Source organism: Canis aureus, chromosome 19 (assembly GCF_053574225.1).
Source record: "Canis aureus isolate CA01 chromosome 19, VMU_Caureus_v.1.0, whole genome shotgun sequence".
Lineage (NCBI taxonomy): Eukaryota > Metazoa > Chordata > Mammalia > Carnivora > Canidae > Canis > Canis aureus.
The window spans coordinates 23008776-23028924 of NC_135629.1; the positions used below are offsets into that span (position 1 = coordinate 23008776).

Below are 20149 nucleotides of genomic sequence, written 5' to 3' on the forward strand. Positions count from 1 at the left end.
TTTACTTTCCAACAAAAGGCAAAATAAAGCCTTTAAGCCATTGGCTGTCCTTATGAACTCCTTAAAGAGAGGAACCTTTAAACTCGGCAGGTAACAAAACACACTAACAGATGAGGAGATGTTTGTGTTTCTTCCTCACACAGTTCCAGAAAACTACATGATAAAAATCACGCCAGCAGTAAACTCACTACTCACTGCAGGAAGTGAATTCAGGTCATTGTGCTATCACAATGTATCACAATTTTCATGTAATACTATGTAGCCATTCAAAATGCTGAAGAAATACATTTATGGTTGGAATAAAATCTACACAATATAGCATTCCTAGAAAAGCCAGCTTCAACAAAAAGTATTTGGGGGTATGACCCAGTTAAAAAACAATGTTCACCACCGGAAAGAGTTTACTGACAATGTTAGTCTGAGATATTGCTGGCATATACTATCACAAACTTTTAAGAGACACATATATTAAGAAGAGCATAAGACAAACAATATTATCAAAATGCTGTAATATTCTCAGACAACTTGACTCAGAAATTTCATCAATGGACTGTTTTCCTAAGAACATAATTCAAAATGTGGAAAACCTGGCATTACAAAGCTATTTACAAATTGCAAAATATTCCAAACCACCTACATTTTCCCCCTATTATGAGAATGACTAAGTAAAATATTAGGGGAGATACTGATCAAAAGGTACAAACTTTTAGTTATGAGATCAGGTTCTTGGATCTACTGTTCATCATGGTGACTATATAAATATAGTAATAATACTGTATCGTACCCTTGAAATTTGCTATGAGAGTAGATCTTAAGTGTTCTCATGGCAAAAAAAAGAAAAAAAGAAAAAAGAAAAGATAGCAAGTAATTGATGGTGTGCTAATTAGCTTGACTGTAATTATTTTACAATGCATATGTATATCAAATCATCACACTGTGCTCCTTAAATATATATGGTTTTTGTCAATTATGCCTCAATAAAGCTGGGGGAAAAATAAGCAAATCAAAAGATTTAAGTATACAACAGATACTAAAAATGTAAATTATAATACATGAATTTTATAACATACTACTTTAAAAAACTGCACAATACAGAGCAAAGTGAGAAAAGTACATAATAAGAATAAAAAGTAGGAATCAAAAGTGTATTTATGTTTTAATTTAAAATAAGTAAGATGTGTACACAAATACATATATGCCTAGCAGGGACTGATCCTAGCCATCAGATGGAAAGTGGAATTATAGCTTAGTTTGTTTTCTTTCTTTTTCTTTCTTTCTTTCTTTCTTTCTTTCTTTCTTTCTTTCTTTCTTTCTTTCTCTTTCTAGTTTTCCCTCTCTAAATTAAATTATAATAAAGCCAAAATATTTTTTTTTCAATGGCAGAATCTGTATCACTAATTTAAGAACATGAAGAACGTGAACTAATTTGGGAACATGAAGGAATGACTTAAGTAATCAAAGTCATCCTTCGCCTGGAAAGAAAGACACAAGGTCCATCACACACTGTATTTTGACAGTAGGACGGGAAAGTGCTGATGGCATCCAGTGCATTGGTTCTCGTGGATGTCTTCAGCATTCTGGAAGACTTAAACCCTCTGTCCTTTACAGTTTCCTACAGATGCACACAGATTGAACAATGTGAACACCTTGCTTATTATTTTAATATCTTTTACTCATCCACACAGTAGGAACACCTAGACGTTACTCAAAATAATCTAGTCACCAGATAAGTCTCAACTAAAAGAGCATAAAAAGCAAATGTATTTTCCCACTTTTGAGTATGTGTGCAAAACTCAAATGTAGCTTCTTTAACCAAGAAAGGAAGGGGAGGGGAGTAGCCCTTAAAAAATAAATAAATAAATAAATAAACGGTCTTACTATTCAAAGCCTGTCAGGTTAAAACATTCCCAGAGAGACTGATCCTTTTGATAAAAACAGGAGCAAACCTTTGTGCTGTAGCAAATGCAGCTGTGGAATAATCGCACTAATTAGCTGCTCAAGACAAGCCATTGGCTGTGATACTGGGGGGAAAAAATCCTTTCAATTAACAGTAAAGCATTCTTGAGACATCTTAAATTAAAATTACCGGTTATCAACCACACTAAGGCTTCAGACTTTAAGTTCACAACGATACCATTTAAAGCATTTCCCATCAGAAAAAATATGCATATTTATACAGTATACCCATATAAATAAATTGAAACTCCAATAAAGAAAACTTAGCAGAGCTCAGCTAAATAAAATTATTTTAATAAATCGTCTCAAAAAAAAATGCAAAAGGAAGACCGCAGTCACTTCACTGCACACACTCCCTGCGGGGTCTTTCTACATTGTTAAAGAGGACTCCCAGATCTTCAGCTTTACTTTGCATTTTTTAAAGACCCCTGTCTCTTAGAAATAATTGAATCTGCAATTACAGACAAAAATAAAGATATCTACCCTTCAAAATGTTAGCAGGACTAATGAGCATCAGGTTTTAAACTCAAAGTCGTGGTTTATTTGAGAACACTACACGTGGCTACAAAAGCTTGTTTTTAAAATGAGGACCTGATGCTTTCGTCACTAAAGATAAGCAAGGAGAGCTGTCCAAATGAATCGAATTTTTAAAGCTAACTGAACTCATCGGGGCCCATGAAGCTCAATCTGTATTAGGTAATCCTAATTCTGTGAGTCTGATTCCTTTTAATCAGATTATGTAAAGGTCATTTATTCAACAACTACTCAGTGAGTGTTCTCTCTGTGCCAGGTGCTGGAGATACCTGGTTTCTAATCTCACAGAGTTTAAAGCCATGATCACAAACATTTTTCTGAGATGCCTTAAAATTAAGTCAATTATCCAGATTATCTGACCCTTAAATAGTTCCACATGGGACGGTGTATCCCTCACTGTAAAAAATCCTCCTTTTAAAGCCAAATGAAGGAAAGGCAAATGCCATTACTAGCATTGACCCAAAGTACTGGAGCCCAACACCTGAATTCCCTGAGAGCTGCAAATTTCTCCACAGTGATTACATGGAAGAAGGCCATCAACTGGACTCAAGTTCTAGCTCAGTCACTGCTGAGCAGCCTAATCTTTAATGAGCCATTCAACTTCTCTGATCCTCTCCAAACCCTACCTCCCTAATGCACTGCTGTGACTGAGTGCACAAACATTATGTATGTTAAAGTCCACAACACAGCAGCTATTAGATGGACACCACTCAGCCACACATGGGACTGAATTCCCCCCTCCATAGATGAATTTGTATTTTAACCTTCAGAGCCTCCCTCTTCTCTATGATGGTGCAAGTATGTGGACATGTGCTCCAAAGTAGCTCATATATTCCTAAATTCAGTCAATTCAGGGATCCCTGGGTAGCTCAGCGGTTTAGCGCCTGCCTTCGGCCCAGGGCGGGATCCTGGAGCCCGGGATCGAGTCCCACGTCGGGCTCCCTGCATGGAGCCTGCTTCTCCCTCTGCCTCTCTCTCTCTCTCTGTCTTTCATGAATAAATAAATAAAATCTTTAAAAAAAAAGTCAATTCTGTTGCTTTCATCAATCACTTCAACATCAGAAACTACATGAAATCTAAGTGACATCAGCCTAGTCACTCCTCATCTTTCTTTTTTTTTTTCTTCAGATTTTATTTATTTATTCATGAGAGACACACAGAGAGACACAGGCAGAGACAAAGGCAGAGGGAGAAGCAGGCTCCATGCAGGGAGCCCGATGTGGGACTCGATCCCGCGTCTCCAGGATCATGCCCTGGGCTGAAGGCAGCGCTAAACCTCTGAGCCACACAGGCTGCCCCATTCCTCATCTTTGACAGTGATGTCAATATCTCTTTAATAGACCTAATGGTCCAGTTTGGTCTCCATATCATGGTCAGCCAAGGCAAGAAACCAGATGTCATTTGAAGGATGTCTCTAGGCCGAAGGAAATGACACACTTTTCCCTGTGTTTCCTCTCTTCAATTTCTCAGGCAGAGTCCAGCTCTGCCACTGGCTAACCTGTGACCGTGGCCAAGTTAGCTGATCTCTTTGAGTTTCAGTTTTCCTTATTTATAAAGACTGTTTGATACATCTGCCTGTCAACATTGTGATGAGGATTAAAATCTGCAATAGATGTAAACAAAATTAGCACAACTGGAACATAGTCCAGTAAAGTGGAGCACAGTTCAAAAATTAAGAGTAGAAGAAATACTAAATCATAAACTTGCAACTTCCTTTTTGATGCAAAGAAGCAATTTTGTATAAGCCCGTATACAAGTTGGGACGACAGCAGATCTGTCTCTTGAGATTTAGGGAATCCCTATTTAATTCAGAAAACAAAACAAAGTTTTGCAGGAGTGGCGGGAGATGTTCTCATGAGCTGTAAGGTAAAAATCTTAGCATTTTTCTGGGAAAATTAATCTTCATTAATATCATTAAGTTGAGAGAGCTGGATGCCTAGCATTTGCCTGCACTGGAGTATAATATAATAGTGTCCAGGAAAGCACAATGGCTAAGCTTCAAATACACAGTGGAGACACAAGAAAGCACACAAGTGAGAAAGCCAGGTCATAGGTTAAGGCGCAAGAGTTTCCAAATGTAAGAGTAGCTGCCACAAAATTAGCTGAGGACTCTGTTCCTGCCACCATCAATGGGAATTCTAATTTCAGGTAAGGTGAGGCTCAGGAATCAATATGTCTACAAAAATTCTGCAGCTGACTCTGATGCCTGACCATGTTCAGAAACTAAGAGTAAAATACCTAAGGAGTTTAATAGGGACTGGAACTCACATCTCTGATTCTTAAATGAGAACACTTTCTTCCACATTTGAGGAAATTCATTCCATTCCTCACCTCCAGCAAGCCTGCCAAGACCTCTGAAGTCTTTATTACATTGATTTCAACATGTGGAATGGAATGAAATGGGAACTACTCACTCCTGCCAAATGGGCTATAAAACCCAACAAATAAAAACATCTGTCCAGAAAGTGCCAGTGGATGTTTATGGTTACAACACAACTACTTTATCATAAGAAAAAGGAACCAAAAGGCTGAATTTATAGAAACTGCCCCTCGAATCAGTTGTATCAGCAAAAAGAAATTCTTAAGAATCTTCTGTGAGTGACTCTAAGTACACAGATCACTGACATAAGTTGGTCAATGGATTTATCTTTTTTTTAAATGACAATCTGGGTGTTCAATACTTCAGGACCATCAGCCCTTCTATTATCTTAACCTTCCCATTTCTTCTCAAGTAATCACTCTGTAAGCCTAAGAATGATCTTTTCACCATATATGGTAGAACCAATCACCAGTAAGAAAAGATACCGTTACTTGTACTTTGAAACATCTAAGGCTATAACCCGTGTATATGTGAGAGTACCACAGTTCATAGTTCAGCTTCAAAAACTGAGATCTTCTGGAGTTCTGTCATCATCGACTCTGGGTTTTAGTGGTCAAGGAAAAAAAAAAAAAAAGAAAGAAAACCTGCCAAAATTTTTCTGGTAACATTACCAGCTCAGACTATACATACTACAGGTTTCTGGCACAAAGAGAATAAAAAGGACTGCAAAGTACAGCTTGTCTTTCTCCTCTCCTTTCCTTCACCAAATATTTGGATGCTTCCCAAAGGCCAGGATCTGCTAGATGTAAGGGAGATCACGGTGTCCTAAGCAGACAGCACTCCTGCACTTTGAGGCTCTGTACCTTTCATTGTATGAAAGGAGGAAAACATTCCAAAAGAATCACCACTAACCACATACAAGTTAAAATCTGAAATCTTTACTTTTCAACACCTAATTTACCTAATTCATTGGTAAAAACGTGAGACTCTGCATTGACTCAGGACTAATATCCATTCTTTAAGCTGGACCTCCAGCAGGTACCAGTAAGAATAATCTCAGTAATTGATTAGACTCCCAGTATATCAATATTCTTCAAAAGAGGGTTCAAGAAATGATATTCTAGGGCTCAGGAAGAAAAGATTAGAACATTTCTTTATATATATCTTATCCATCATTTTTATTTTCTATTTTTGTACTGGTTGTATAAGGTAATACATGTAAATATTAGTATAATATTGTACATGTTATATAATGTAATATAATTATAATATGTAATATAATATAAAATAATGTGTAGAATACATAAATACTATAACATGTTTATAATTTATAAATAAAATAAAAATATGTTGAGAGTTTTCTTGAAAAAAATTTCTTTAATGAGGAAGGATGACCAAAAATGTTCAAAAGGCCTCTGTAATATATGACCAATGTTCTTGCAGGCAATTTTCATCATCAGATTTACTTTTTTTAAGTTGGTTATCTTCCCCACTCCCAGAGTTTCTCACTTCTACACACTCTAACTACAGAGAATGGCAGCTCTTATGAAAAGATGAAGCTGAATGATACAAGGATGCTATTTCCTCATTTTGTGACCACAAAGGTTCTCCATTTTCCACAGATGCCACTATGGGCTGGCATAATCTTAACACTTAATTGCCTTCAGGAAATTGCCTCTGAGAGCCAGGCCATCGAAAGGTTATAAAGCCAATAAAGTTAAAGTACACCACACTCGAGCTTTCTTTCATATCAAGCATCCTTCCACTAGACCACACTATGGAATTCTTGCTTACTCTGTCCAACTATAGAATCCCATTCACACCTAGCTGCCATGTTTTAAAATGCTCTGAAAAACTCATCCCCTATAAGGCACAAGTAATTTATATGGCATGGCATGATACTACATCTACAAAAGGAAGAACTTTCTTGATGCACATCTAGGACATAGCTACTGAGATGCAAAGTTCGCAGTGCCGTGTGGAAATGAAGATAAAAATACAAATGATGGCTTGAGGAGCAGCCCAGCATCCTGCCTCACTTCTTTGGTAAAGTATCCTGATTTCACCTTGAAAGACCAGGCTCGTCACTTTCAGCACATGAAGTTAGGATGTGCCACTAACTCCAGATATAGAAACACAACCCAGGATCAGCCAATTAGCATATCCACCAAATGGGCTGGTGCTCTAAGATGGTCCAGTAAGAGTAAGTCCTATGCCTTAAGCAAAGATTTGGAAAGATTGTAGGATATAAGTCTGTGATTTTCTGGGCCAACTGAAAAGAAAACCCAACAAGGTGAAACAGTAATGTAAATGGAAAGAAGAAAGAGAGGATGGAGAAGAAGGAAAAGTAAAGGAGCCAAGCTTTGGATGACATTGAGCATCAATGAATCAAATGATCCCTGAAGCCCTGAAAAACCATGAACATTGGATATTGTTTTTAAAGAGACCAGTCATTTTCCAGTTTTGATTAAGGCTTTTGATGTACCCTGGGAGACCATTGCTGTTTTTTTGTGACATTTGAGAAAATATCAGTCATTCTGAAAAAAATAAAGTTTTGCCCAAAATCTACAACTCAATCCAATATTCATTTTCCTATTTTCTCCTCGCTATAGCTGGTCCACTGCCACTCACATTTCCAGCTTTCCAGGAGCTAGGTTACCTTCATGTCTAAGTTCTACCATCATGTCTCCTAGACTTTGGCAGTTGGAGGTCCAGCAGCCACCATGGACTGCAAGGATGAGGCCCAGGCTTAAGAATGAAGCTGAAATGTTCATTGTCCTTTGGGACCTGATCTCCATGAGGCCAGGATTTTTTTTAATGTTTTATCCACATATAGATTCCTCAGCATCCAGAAGAATACTTGGCACACAGTAGGATCAAATAAATACCTGTTCAATGAGTAAATCTGGTGTCTCTATCCTAACAAATACCTCACCTCTGTTAAAATCCGGTAATATTAGAATCTTAGTGTTGAGGGCAGCCTGGGTGGCTCAGTGGTTTAGAGCCGCCTTCAGCCCAGGTCCTGATCCTGGAGACCCTGGATCAAGTCCCACATCAGGCTCCCTGCATGCAGCCTGCTTCTCCCTCTGCCTGTGTCTCTGCCTGCCTCTCTCTCTCTCTCTCTCTGTGTGTGTCTCTCTCATGAATACATAAAATCTTAAAAAAAAAAAAAAAAGAATCTTAGCGTTGGAAGACCTTTCATCAAACCATTTGCTTGAATTATCCAGTGACAGAGAATATATTTTTCCAAAGAGCTCTGGCCTCCAGAGACTTAATATATTTAATTCTAACACAAACTTTCCCTCTACATTTTAAGATTTCTCAATTCAGAAGAGATCTTATAATCAATGTATGTATTTAGTAGATCTTTTGCTCCACATAGTTACCTTATGATTATAATCAACAGTAAACTGCATATAAGGAAATACATTCGTGGCACTGAACTAACTGTGGTCCCTCCAAAAGCTCAAATGAATAACAGCTGGAGTAATTCAGAAATCCGTGCATTGGAGAAACCCACTCAAGAAGAAGGCAGAGGAAGAAACATCAATTCATTATCTTAAATGAAAATCCATAGAACATAACAACAGAAAAGAGCATAAGCCCCAGAGTCAAAATACCTATGGTTGAAAATCTGGCTCTACCATTTCTCAGTTATATGATATGGGCAGGATTTTCCACCTGTCCAAACCTCAATTTCCTCGTCTGCAAAATGGGAGGTAGAAGAAAGTACCTTTGTCATAAAGCAATTATGAGAATTAAATGTGTTAATACAGGTACGATACTTAGAAAGGAGGCCGACACACTATGGGAACAATAAATAGAAGTTTTACTATATTATACTGTTTTAATTCTTGATTTGGTATCCTCTGAGCATCTTCTTTATATCTTAAAACTAGTGAAAACTGACAGGTTATTTTCTAGGAACCCAAAACTCTTAGAATGCTGCCTTCTGTTATGATTTTCCTTTGCTTTCCTAGAGGAAAATACACAAGAAACAATTAATTCACAGTGTGTGCCCTCCCTAAAAGAACAAGCACAAAGAAGTTAATAGGCAACAGCTCACTGAACAGTTTTGTCAAAGATGTGTGCTAAGAATTTCATTCTGAGAGTTTACAAGGGAAGCATGCTCCTATGGTATTTTCTTTAACCAGAAAAAGAAATTCAAAATAAATTAAGCAAAAGTTGTTCAAATTAGGAATTAATTTTGGTGTAAATTCAAGGGTGACATCATTACTGTCCTTAGGCTGCATCAGAATGGCATGTTTTAGCCATGCATGCCAACCACTAATTTGCATAAAATTATTGTTAAAAAATTATTAAGTTACAGAGTACATTCTTGGGTATGAATCACACAGAGCAGTCATCGTCTCCTTAACTATTATCTGATTTGCGAAGCAAAAATTCATAACATTTCTAAGTACAATGACATTTCGAATACGTAATTAAAATACATAAACTTTGTTCATAAAATGCTCTATCATTTCAGAGAGATAAGTCATTAAACTGTTTTAGTGACCTACAGAATGAAAACAGTATCAATGGAAACAAATTCAATACACCAAAAAGAGTGCAAGAAATTAGAAATCCTTTTAAAAGCCTGTCTGAGAACTTCTAAAGAGGTACCTACTGAACACTGTGAACTTCAACCACACTTCCAATTTGTGGGAATTTATTTTTTAAGAATCAAATTCTAAAAATAGTTCTGCTACATTTAGTATTTTTCCATTATTCTTGCCATCTTTAAACACACCTTCACAAGCTGCTGAACATAATGCTTTTCTGACTTAATCAGAACCTCTCTCATGACCCAGGAACGTTCAGTAAATAATTATTAAGCTCCAGAGGTGGCTTTTGCATAAGTTGATTTGCTTGAATGCCTATTCACTGAGGGACACAGCTTTTAGTATTGTTTCCAAATCTTATCACGTAACATTGAAAGTAAATGTTAAGGGTGAGGGGAGTGTGGGGGCGCTGTCACCTACTCTAGTCTTTCTCTTTTTCAGCATTTCTTTGAAACTGCCCATTTCAAACTTGTTCTACATTGATATGCCAGGCAGATGATTCTGATGTTTAGATGTTTTGTTTTTGTCTCAAAGAGAAAAAGAAATCAATATACAAACATGCAAATGAGATGTTTATAAATGTAACTATTACTATTCCTCAGGTTAAAAAAGAGAGAGGGAGAGAAAGCAAAAAATCCAAAGTGTTTGCATTAGGACAATTCTGACAAATGTTACTGCTAAGCACACTCGTTTTCCTGAAGAAAATCCTTTTCTATTCATGACAAAGCTAAGCTGCAATCTATCCCATAATCATAAACCAAGCTCTGTTCTCAGATTTTTCAAGCGGTCATTTTTTTTTTTTTTGGCATTATTAATTTAAGACCAACACTGAATTTTAAACCAGAAAACAAAGCTAATGGGCCAGCATTTTGATTCCCCCCACAAATTAGTTGTTATCCTTGTCATAGCCACATACTAGAGGCTACAGCTGAAGCTGATTAAAGCCACAGTCACAAAGTAACAGTTCCAGTATTTTTAACTCCCAATAAAACCTTCCCGTTCTCTAGCCTCCCACTTAAAAAAAAAAAAAAAAAAAAAAGGGAAAAAAAAAAAAAAAGAAAAAAAGCTCCTGTTAAGTGGTCCCGGGATTATTTCCAGAATAAAACTTCACTTACAGATACAAGCTTTCAAAGGAGCAGGGCATGAACATCTGAACTCTAAGCGCCTCCATCTTTTTTCCTTTAAGGTGTTCTGCAAGCCCTTGGCGAAGAGTGAAAGTCAAAGTTAGTTCTGGCACTGGCTGTGTCACTAGGGGTGGCTCCTGATAAGGCCCTGGAAACTCCAATCCAAACACAGCTCGTGCTAGAACGGTGCCTGGTGTCTGTCTGCAACAGCAGACCTGTTTAATCCAGTACCTACTGTACCTGCAGGACAAAAATGCTGCCTCACACTGCACAGGGGGCGATGCAGGAACCCAGGCGGGCCAGCAATTCACCCAGCGGCCAGGCAAGCACCTCAGGATGCTCACTTAGCGCTCAGAGTGCAGGTACCTGGGAGGCTTTCAGAGGCTGCGCCTTAGCAGAGAACTTGAAAGGGAGGGAATTTCACATCCTGGTGAATTTTTAACACAATACATTCCCAGAATCCAGGAGGGCTGTGGGATTGCTTGTGTCCTCAGTTTGGGAGATCTCAGACCTTTTTGGAACTGCAGCTGATAACTGGACATGCTCTTCTGCTGGCAGGCTAGAGAACAGACAGCATTCCTCACTTTTGGACCCCAAGAATATGAGGGTGGTCCCTGCCCAGTCCGGGTGGGAGCCAAATGCAAGCCGCTTCTAACTGTGGGCACCATCTCTCAGGACACACACATCTTTAGGCCATATATCTGGGCATTCTTAGACTGTCACCTGATTAATTCTGGGCACACTGGTGTACAAGAAGAAAAAAAAATAACAACACATGTTCTCCAACAACACTTTTAAATTCCAACATGACAACATCAATATCATCAAATATTGATGGAGCTCCTACAGACTCAGCACACCAAAGACGTCCTGCAGAGTAATGAAAATATGTATGTTTCTCTCTACACATCATTCAAAGGTCAGAACAAAGGCATGTGACGTAAGCTAGCTGTGTGCCCGGGGGCAAGTTACTTCACCTCTCTGTGCCTAATTTTATCTCCAAAGTAAATGATTGGAAAACAATGTAATCTTGACAAGCCATAATCAAACTCGAATTCCATAAAGTAATGAAATTACCTTTGTCTTAACTTCCCTTTAATAATAGGAAATCTCCAGCCAGAACCCTCAGGCAAGCTATTTTGGTTTATTTTTTTTTTTTTCTGTTGTCTGCACATTTGTTCATTCATTCGGTCTTTTGTTTAATAAATACTTAGGGGACACCTACTATGTCCCAGGCATTGGTAACTCTTAGAGTTTATGGACTAATGGGACACACGTATTAAATAATCATGCAAACAGATAATGATACAAGTAATAACTGCTACAGGGAGCTAGAAAAGCTTAAAATGTAAGGGTCAGAACAGACTGCTCTCAGGCAGGGACCTCTGCACTGAGATCTGAGGGATGGGGGCACCAGTTGAGGCAAAGGTGGACAGGAAAGGGGAGTCTTCTGGGCAGTGGTAACAATATATACATGCAAGAATCCCGAGGCAGGAATTAGAATGATCCACTATCCCTGGAGGGCAGAGAGGGAGGGAAAAGCGTGGTATCTATGAGACCAAAGCAGTGTCCAGGGCCAGACCACACAGGATCTGGAAGGCCAGGTAAAAGGAGGCGATTTTGATACAAGGTTAAAGGAAACCATTGAGAGGCTATATACGGGAGAGCAAAGGGCTCAGATTTGAATTTTTAGAAAGTTCCTTCCAGCTGCTATATTGAGATCAGCTAAAAGAGGGCCAAGATTGGCTACTGCAATAGTCTCTATAGGAGGTAACAATTGTTTATAGGGGGTAGGGAGCACTGAGCACTGTACTGAGAGAAGTACAGGAAAGTGAACAGAGTACTGGCAAAACTAAAGACCAATAAACAGAAAGACTAGGAGGGGGAGGTAGGGAATACAGGTCCCAAATACAATAATTGTATTCATTAACTATAGTTATTGAGCACTTCCTACACACCAGATATTGTACTGGGCAGGGGGGTAAAGAGATGACTAAGATGCTACACAATTCCCCTCACTAACTTACCCGACCTCTCTTCTGTCTCTGACACAAAATGGCACAAAAATAAAGAACACAGGTTCTGGTGTCAACTTTCCAGGCTGAAATTCCACCACTTAATAAATCTGTGACTTTGTGCATATTTACCAAACTTCTATGCTCCAGATCCTTCACCTGAAAAAGGGAAATGGTGTCTATCCCATATGTTACTGTTTTAACTGAAAGACATAATATGGTGATGTGTTTGGCATAGTCTAGGCATACACTAAGCTCTCAATTAAAAAAAAAAAAAAAAAAAAAAAAAACAGCTCTTAGGGACACCTGGGTGGCTCAGCAGTTGAGCGTCTGCTTTCGGCTCAGGGCATGATCCCGGGATCCGAGATCGAGTCCCACATCAGGTTCCCTGCAGGGAGCCTTCTTCTCCCTCTGCCAATGTCTCTGCCTCTTTCTCTGTGTCTCTCATGAATAAATAAATAAATCTTTAAAAAAAAAAACCCAATAACAATAAAAACTCGCTCTTATGGTTATGACTGTTGTTAGGGCTGTTATCCTTGACTCACACTGACTGATCCAGAGAACCAAGGGAAATAGGACAGAGTGGAGGGAGAGAGGGATAGACAAAAGATGAAGGAAAATAGAGAGGATAGGAAATTACCATATCAGGACGTTTAAGGAATTATCTTTTAAAAGACTGAGCTGGATTCTCTCTCACTTTGGGCACTATCTGAAATTGCATTAAGTTACAAGGTATCAGTGAAGTTTTAGAACTGAAACCCTGATTTATTACATGCTTACACACAGGGAAAATCTGTATCCTCCGTGGGCTCTCAAATGTTGACCATGAAACCAATGGTATCAATTCCAGCCATTCCAGCAGGGACACAGAGTGGTGCTAAATGTTCCCCTGGCATGTTCAGCCAATGACATCGCCTGACCTTTCATCCCAGACAATCCACCACCCCAAGAAGGCTGTCCATTGACTATTTACAAGTATTTAAATAAAATTACTTTTAAGAAGCATGTGTTCAACTATTCATGATACTTTGGAAAAATCTATGTTATACCAGTGTTCTTGGAAAATCTGCTTGGCCACAGCAATGAAATGCCCACCAGCCAATGGAGTAAAACTTGAATTAAATGTGCATATATACCACTATCTACAAAATACATGAAATATTACATGTGTTTCCTTAATACTAATACAGTGTTTCCTTAAAACACTGGTCTGCTGAACACCAAAAATAAATGAATAAATAAAAAACAAATAAATATCTGATTAAAAAATGGGCAGAGGACCCAAATAAACATTTTTCCAAAGAAGACATACAGAAGCCAACAGACACCTAAAAAGATGCTCAGTATCACTAATCATCAGGGAAATGCAAACCAAAACCACACTGAGATATCCCCTCCACCTATCAGAATGCTTAGTTATAAAAGACAAGAAATGACAAGTATTGGCAAGGATGTGAAAAAAAAAAAAAAAAAAAAAGAGGACCCTATGCACTGTTGGTAGGAACGTAAATTGGAACAGCCACTGTGGAAAACAGTACAAAGGTTCCTCAAATAATTAAAAACAGAACAACCATATGATCCAGTAATTCTACTTCTGGGTATCTACCCAAGGAAACAAAAACACTAACTTAAGAAGATATATGTATTCCTATGTTTATCATAGCATTATTTACAATAGCCAAAATAAGAAATCCTACCTGCCCAATGAAAGATGAATGGATAAAGATGTGGTAGGTAGGTAGACAGATAGATAGATAGATAGGAATATTACTCAGACATAAAAAATAATGAAATCTTGCCACTTGTGACAATATAGATGGACCTAGAGGGTATTATGCTAAATGAAATAAGTCAGTGGAAGACAAATAGAACATAATTTCACTTATATGTGGGATCTAAAAAACAAACTAACACAAAGAAAGACCAATAAATACAGGAAAACAAGCTGGTGGTTGCCAGATGGTGGATAGGTAGGAGAATAGGCAAAACCGATGAAGGGAATTAAACTTTCTATTATAAAATAAATAAGACATGGGTACAGAAAGTGCAGCACAGAGAATATGTCAATAATATTGTAATAACTTTGTGTGGTGACAAACAGTAGCTATACTTTCATGATGAGCATTCTGTAGCGTATTTGTCGATTCACTATGTTGTACATCTGAAACTAATATAATATTGTATGTCAATTATACTTTGACTAAAAATTTAAAAACAAAATAAAATAGCAGTCCTCAAACAGTCACCCAATTATTCAACAAATGCTGGAGCAGCAGGAACTATGTCTGCTTGGTTCACCACTGTGTCCCTAGAGCCCAGTGGAATAAACTGTAGGTAGCTGATGTTCAACAAATATTTTTAAAATTAATTAATCTATAACATGAAAGTAACTCTCTTGTGTATGTCTATATTATCCAGAAGAGTATCCCAAGTGCATACACATATGCATATGCATATATACACACACACACATACACACACATCTATATCTATATATCTATATATCTATATATCTATATATCTATATATATACACAAACCCTAAATTTAAACACAAACTCAAATGCAAGTGGAGGAAAAGAAATATTTAAAAAAAGAAAACACTGAATATGGATTAAAAATATTACCTGTATTCCAATGGATTTCAAATCTTAATTACTACTCCTTGCCCCAAATTCCAGCAAATCAACTAGAATCATCAGAATTCTTACTGACCTTTCCAAAGATAACCTTAACTAAATGGAACTTAAAACTATCAACCAAGTGACAGCCAACTTTTTCTTTGGATGCTAAATTTGGGCCTTGGAATCTTTTTAGAAGGAAAAATTCAATCACTATGTTGAATGGTGAGAGAAGAGATAAGAGGTTTTACTTGTTATCCTGTCCAAAACTCGGCTGAAGAAAAGTAGAACATTACCAAAGTCAGAATTCTCAGTTTATTTGGATATCAAATGTTTTAATGCCTCCAAAGCATACCATTTTCTTCTATCTTTTCTTCTGACAGTCTTTGCTCTTTATAGTAAACACACACTTCTGCTCACTGGACTTACAACAGTTCCCCACAGTTGGGGACTTACAATTGTGCTTAGCATCACACTGATGCATGAAGTACCTCCCACAGCCAATAAGAAGCATTTAATCACTCTTCAAGTGTTTCATTAAAATCCCAGCCAATAGTTCCCAAGCCTGTCTTCCTATCAGAAGCACGTAGGGACTCTTCTCCCCACCCTGCTCCCTTAAAGTCAACTTAGGAGCACTTAATGTCAAGGATCTTGCCCCAAACAAATGACTGAATGAGACTCTCCAAGACTATAGTTTGGAATTCTGTGTTTTTTTAAAGATTCTCATAAAACTCTAACATGAAGTCAGCCTGAGGAACCACTAATATATATTATAATATATACAATTAAATATAATATGCTCTATGTAAATCATCTAAGAGAGGCAGGAAAATACTCCAAAAGATAAGCACCCTTTAGTCATTGAATCAAAAAGTCTTCACTTGTAGAGTTTAATCCTTTAAAGCATTCACTTGGAATTACTATGGATAGGCTTTGAATGTTCAATGATAGCCTTACTATGATGTAATTAAAGAGTACCGTGAAGTGATAATGAAACTCAAAAAAAATACCTTTTTTTAAAAAAAGGTGTTTTAATTTATTTATTTATTAATGAGAGACAGAGAGAGACAGGCAGAGACACAGGCAGAGTGGGAGAAGCAGGCTCCACGCAGGGAGCCTGACGTGGGACTCGATCCCAGGTCTCCGGGGTCACACCTTGGGCCGAAGGCAGTGCTAAACCACTGAGCCACCCGGTGCTGCCCAAAAAAATACTCTTAAAAGTAACAAATATACCACCTCTCCTCCCCATATATCATTATGCTCCGTTCTGGGAAAAGTCAGATGCACTGAAAGGCCCTGCAACACAAACATTGAGTGGCCCAGCAGGTGAGAAGTGCCTACCCAGTGCTGTGTACAAGACAAAAGTGAAGAAGCAAAGAGCTCTGATTTTTAGGGGCTTACCCCCAAAGAAACCCAAATTCCCATACACATGCCTCTCCTAAGATTAGGCACTGAGGACACTGCCCTCCTCCCTTTCCTTCCAATGACTCTCCATGGCTGGCTCCTCCTCATCTTTCAGAGGAGGGCTTTACAAGTCTGACATTTTTCCCCTCAGAGAGATTTTCCCTGCCCTCCCTACCTAAAAGCAAAACACCCAATTCTGGTTTTTGCTCTCCAAGCCAAAGTTTGCTTCTTTCTTTCACAGTATTTAATCCAACCTTCAATCATTTTATTTAATTGTCTTTCATCCTTGATGAAGGCAGGGTCCTTTGTATTTACTTTATTCTCAGTGTCTGGCATATAGTAAATGTTCAAAAAATATTTGCTGGCTGGCTGGATGGCTAGATGGATGGAAAGAAGGAAGGAAGGTAGGAAGGAAGGAAGGAAGGAAGGAAGAGTGAGCGACAAATGAAAAAAGATCAGTAAGAACGGCCCTCCAAAGTACAACCTGAAAGCATTTCATTAACTAGGAAGGAAGGGTCAACAGGCCAATGGGAAGCATGGTCATCTACTCTGGAAGCTTTTAGTTACTGGACATAGCTGATCTTCATGAATAAGTACTTGGATACAAAGCTACAAGAATGTGGTTCAGCAGTTCTAATTCCAAACCCTCACAGTCTGACTGAAGGCAATTTTTAATGACTATCTATCTGTGGAATAACCCTTCGGTACCATTCAATCATGATTATCTCTTTCATCCTGTTTCTATTTTCTTCTACTACAAGAACAGATCTCCCTGTAAAAATGATGGTACAGCATCTTCTGAAAGACTGCTCATTGTACCTGATACACAAAGAAGCCTTTTAAGGTTGAAAAGAAAAAAGCGAGACCAAGATGACCCCAGGTAAACTTGATTTAAGCTCACTCTGACATTATTAAAGAACTGTTTAGATGCCTATGCAAACATCCAGAGAGAAAAATTAATGTTTGTTAAGGCTGTTTAGAAAAGCTGTCCTGAGAATAAAATTACAATCAACAAAGAGGCATCTCAAATGTTGTCTGAAGTCAATTTTTAGGCAATTAATGAAGGGAGAAATACATGAAGTAATAGTTTGGCCTTTCATTTAATATAATAATCAATACAACAGATTAATTCCCTATCTTGAGCTTTCTGATATTCCCTCTCTTAGGGTTCACTTGAAAAGAAATACTTGTTTCTGAATTAAAGGAGCTTCAGAGGCTGTTTCTTTGTTATCTGGAGTATTTTGCAATAAGTAGACCAAAATCTAGAATATAGGCCAAGTTCGTGAGACAACATGAAGCTCGGGAAGCAAACACTAATGAGATTGTGCCACTTTGACTGGCATTTCTTCAAATGAGAAATTTAGTAATACTGCAATTTACTTTCCTTTATCTAGGTAAATAAACAGGAAAAGATAAGGCTGTCGCCATTGTGGGGGCCCAAAGTTACTCTCAATGTGACTTCACGATAAAAAGAATCTTCCATTTCAGGAATTTAAAACCATGGTATTTTCCTCTCAACTTTAGTGGTTAACTCCTAACTTATTTAAGAAGAAAAATATGGACTTCTCTTTTATTATGTCATTTTTAAAAAGTAATTAAAGAGCAAATAAGCACACAGGATGTCTTTGTCATCCTCCTAAGGGCGCTGAGGACTGAAGCAGGAGCCTGTACCACTGTCACCATCATCTAAAGACTTCAGCCTCTTTCTTCTTCAAAGCAAGAGTGAAGATATTAAAATATTTTACAGCAACATAATATTCGGCTATTAGAAATGGCCTCCACAGACCACCTGAGCTGCTAAGGAAGGTGAATCCATCCTTCCCAAGCTTCAGTCTCTGAAAGAGTGTATCAGGATATCAACAACTCAAAGAATCACCTAAATCTTGTATGGTCCAGAGAGAAGGAAGAAAAGGGGACGAAAAGGGATCGATATTTTGTCACCTAAACTTTCTAATCTATTCATGTAAATGTAATACTTGTATTCCCAAAAACTGAGCTGAAGGTAGAGATAGATAGACTGTTTCTTGTGGACAATCATGCTATGGTGGAAGGTGATACGGAAGTCAACAGAGTGAAATATGAAAATTCCAATTTGTACAAGATGTGGTAAGGACCCAGAAAAGTGATTTCTATCTATCTGTGGGCAGCAAAACTCTGAGAGGTCACTATCTTATAAATGAATGAATAGTTGCTATGTCCCTCCTATGGATACAAATAGAACAATTTTTCAATTGGAGACAACACAGCATGGTGGTGCAAGATAGACCACACACACACACACACACACACACACACACACACACAGTGTTGATCTCATAGTTTTACCTAGGGCACGTCATTAAAATTTCTGAGTCTCAAAATCTGCATCTGTAAAATGGGGACATGAGTATTGACCTGATAGATTAATGTGATGATGAAATGAGGTAAGGTATAAAAATACTTAACACAGTGCCTTAAAACAATCACAACTCAACTAACATTCTGCAAGGAACAGAGATTCAATTTCAGAACACTATAGGGAATGAGAAGTCAGCCTGGAGAGCCTCAAAAAACAAGTTATGGCAAATAAAAGTTATCATTTAGAGGCAAGAGCGAAGATGCTTTTGAAAATTGATGTGTAAAGAGGTTATACAGATTGTATATATTCATAAGCTCAGGAAAGGTCCAGCAGAGATATCTGTGAATAATATATTCCTAATGAATAACCAAAAACTAAGATGTTGATGATCTATAACTTTTGATAGTGGACAACCATGCCTTTTCAATGGTTGTCTTTGCTAACAGGCAAAAATTGTAGCCCAGGGAACCCTCCCCTCTGACTCAGTATATCAATTATATTTTTAACTTGTATTTTTACTATATAAATATACCCATAAGTCAAGCAGGAAATCATACATTTAAATAAGCAAAACTATAACAAATAGAACTTGTGTTCAATAGATCACCTTATGTTAAATTTGTGCCACTAGTCAAATTTCCTAAACTTCTAAAGCATCTCAGTACTGACGCTTACTCTAATGACATCCTGTTTCGGTTATGCTGAGCAAACAGGATTTAAAATGAGAAAAATAATATTTGCACATAAATCCTTCCTGTCTGTTGATTAAATCCAATCAATCATAATAAACGCAATACATATTAGCGTTCTGTACCTAATTTACACCCTAGGGAGTCTTGCCTATAATCAAAGTGTATATTTATGTGGATAGTAAAATGCTAAAATAACCAATATTTTAAATTAATGGCCCGTGTAATTTCAAATACTGCCATAAACTAACAAAAAGGAAAAAAATAAATCTTTGCTTTAAAAAATTAAGTCATGTGTCCTTAAAAAAAAAAAAAGAAAGAAATAGGGCCAACAAAGCTACCTAATTTTAACATTTAATAAGTATTAATTACCTGCCAAGTATTACAGGTAAGGATGGCAAAGTAGATGCAGAGAATAATAACCATTCCTATTCAGGATTATCTACCTTCTAATATCAAATAACTGCCTCATTTTTAAGAAATGTGGATGAAATCATAAAGAAAAGAAAGGAAAACTCAAAATATTATCATTAAAACTCATTCTTTCTAACAGTTAGGGACCACGGGAACAAGCCCCAAGTGAA

At 37.6% G+C, this 20149-nt stretch overlaps 1 protein-coding gene across 13 annotated transcripts in view; it reads right to left on the reverse strand.

Moving 5' to 3' along the window:
• MITF (melanocyte inducing transcription factor) overlaps nt 1-20149 on the reverse strand; it is a 219497-nt gene that overhangs the window by 92151 nt on the left and 107197 nt on the right. For 6 of the 13 annotated variants that reach the window (XR_013357675.1, XM_077858089.1, XM_077858091.1 and 3 more), the window contains one exon: nt 10491-10575. The exons of the other annotated variants lie outside the window; for them this stretch is intronic. Coding sequence is in view for 5 of the 6 variants with exons in the window: in XM_077858091.1 (XP_077714217.1) it covers nt 10491-10575 (85 nt within the window). In the remaining variant the exon portion in view is untranslated. Of the gene's footprint in view, nt 1-10490; nt 10576-20149 lie in introns of those variants that run through there. 13 annotated transcript variants of the gene reach the window in all.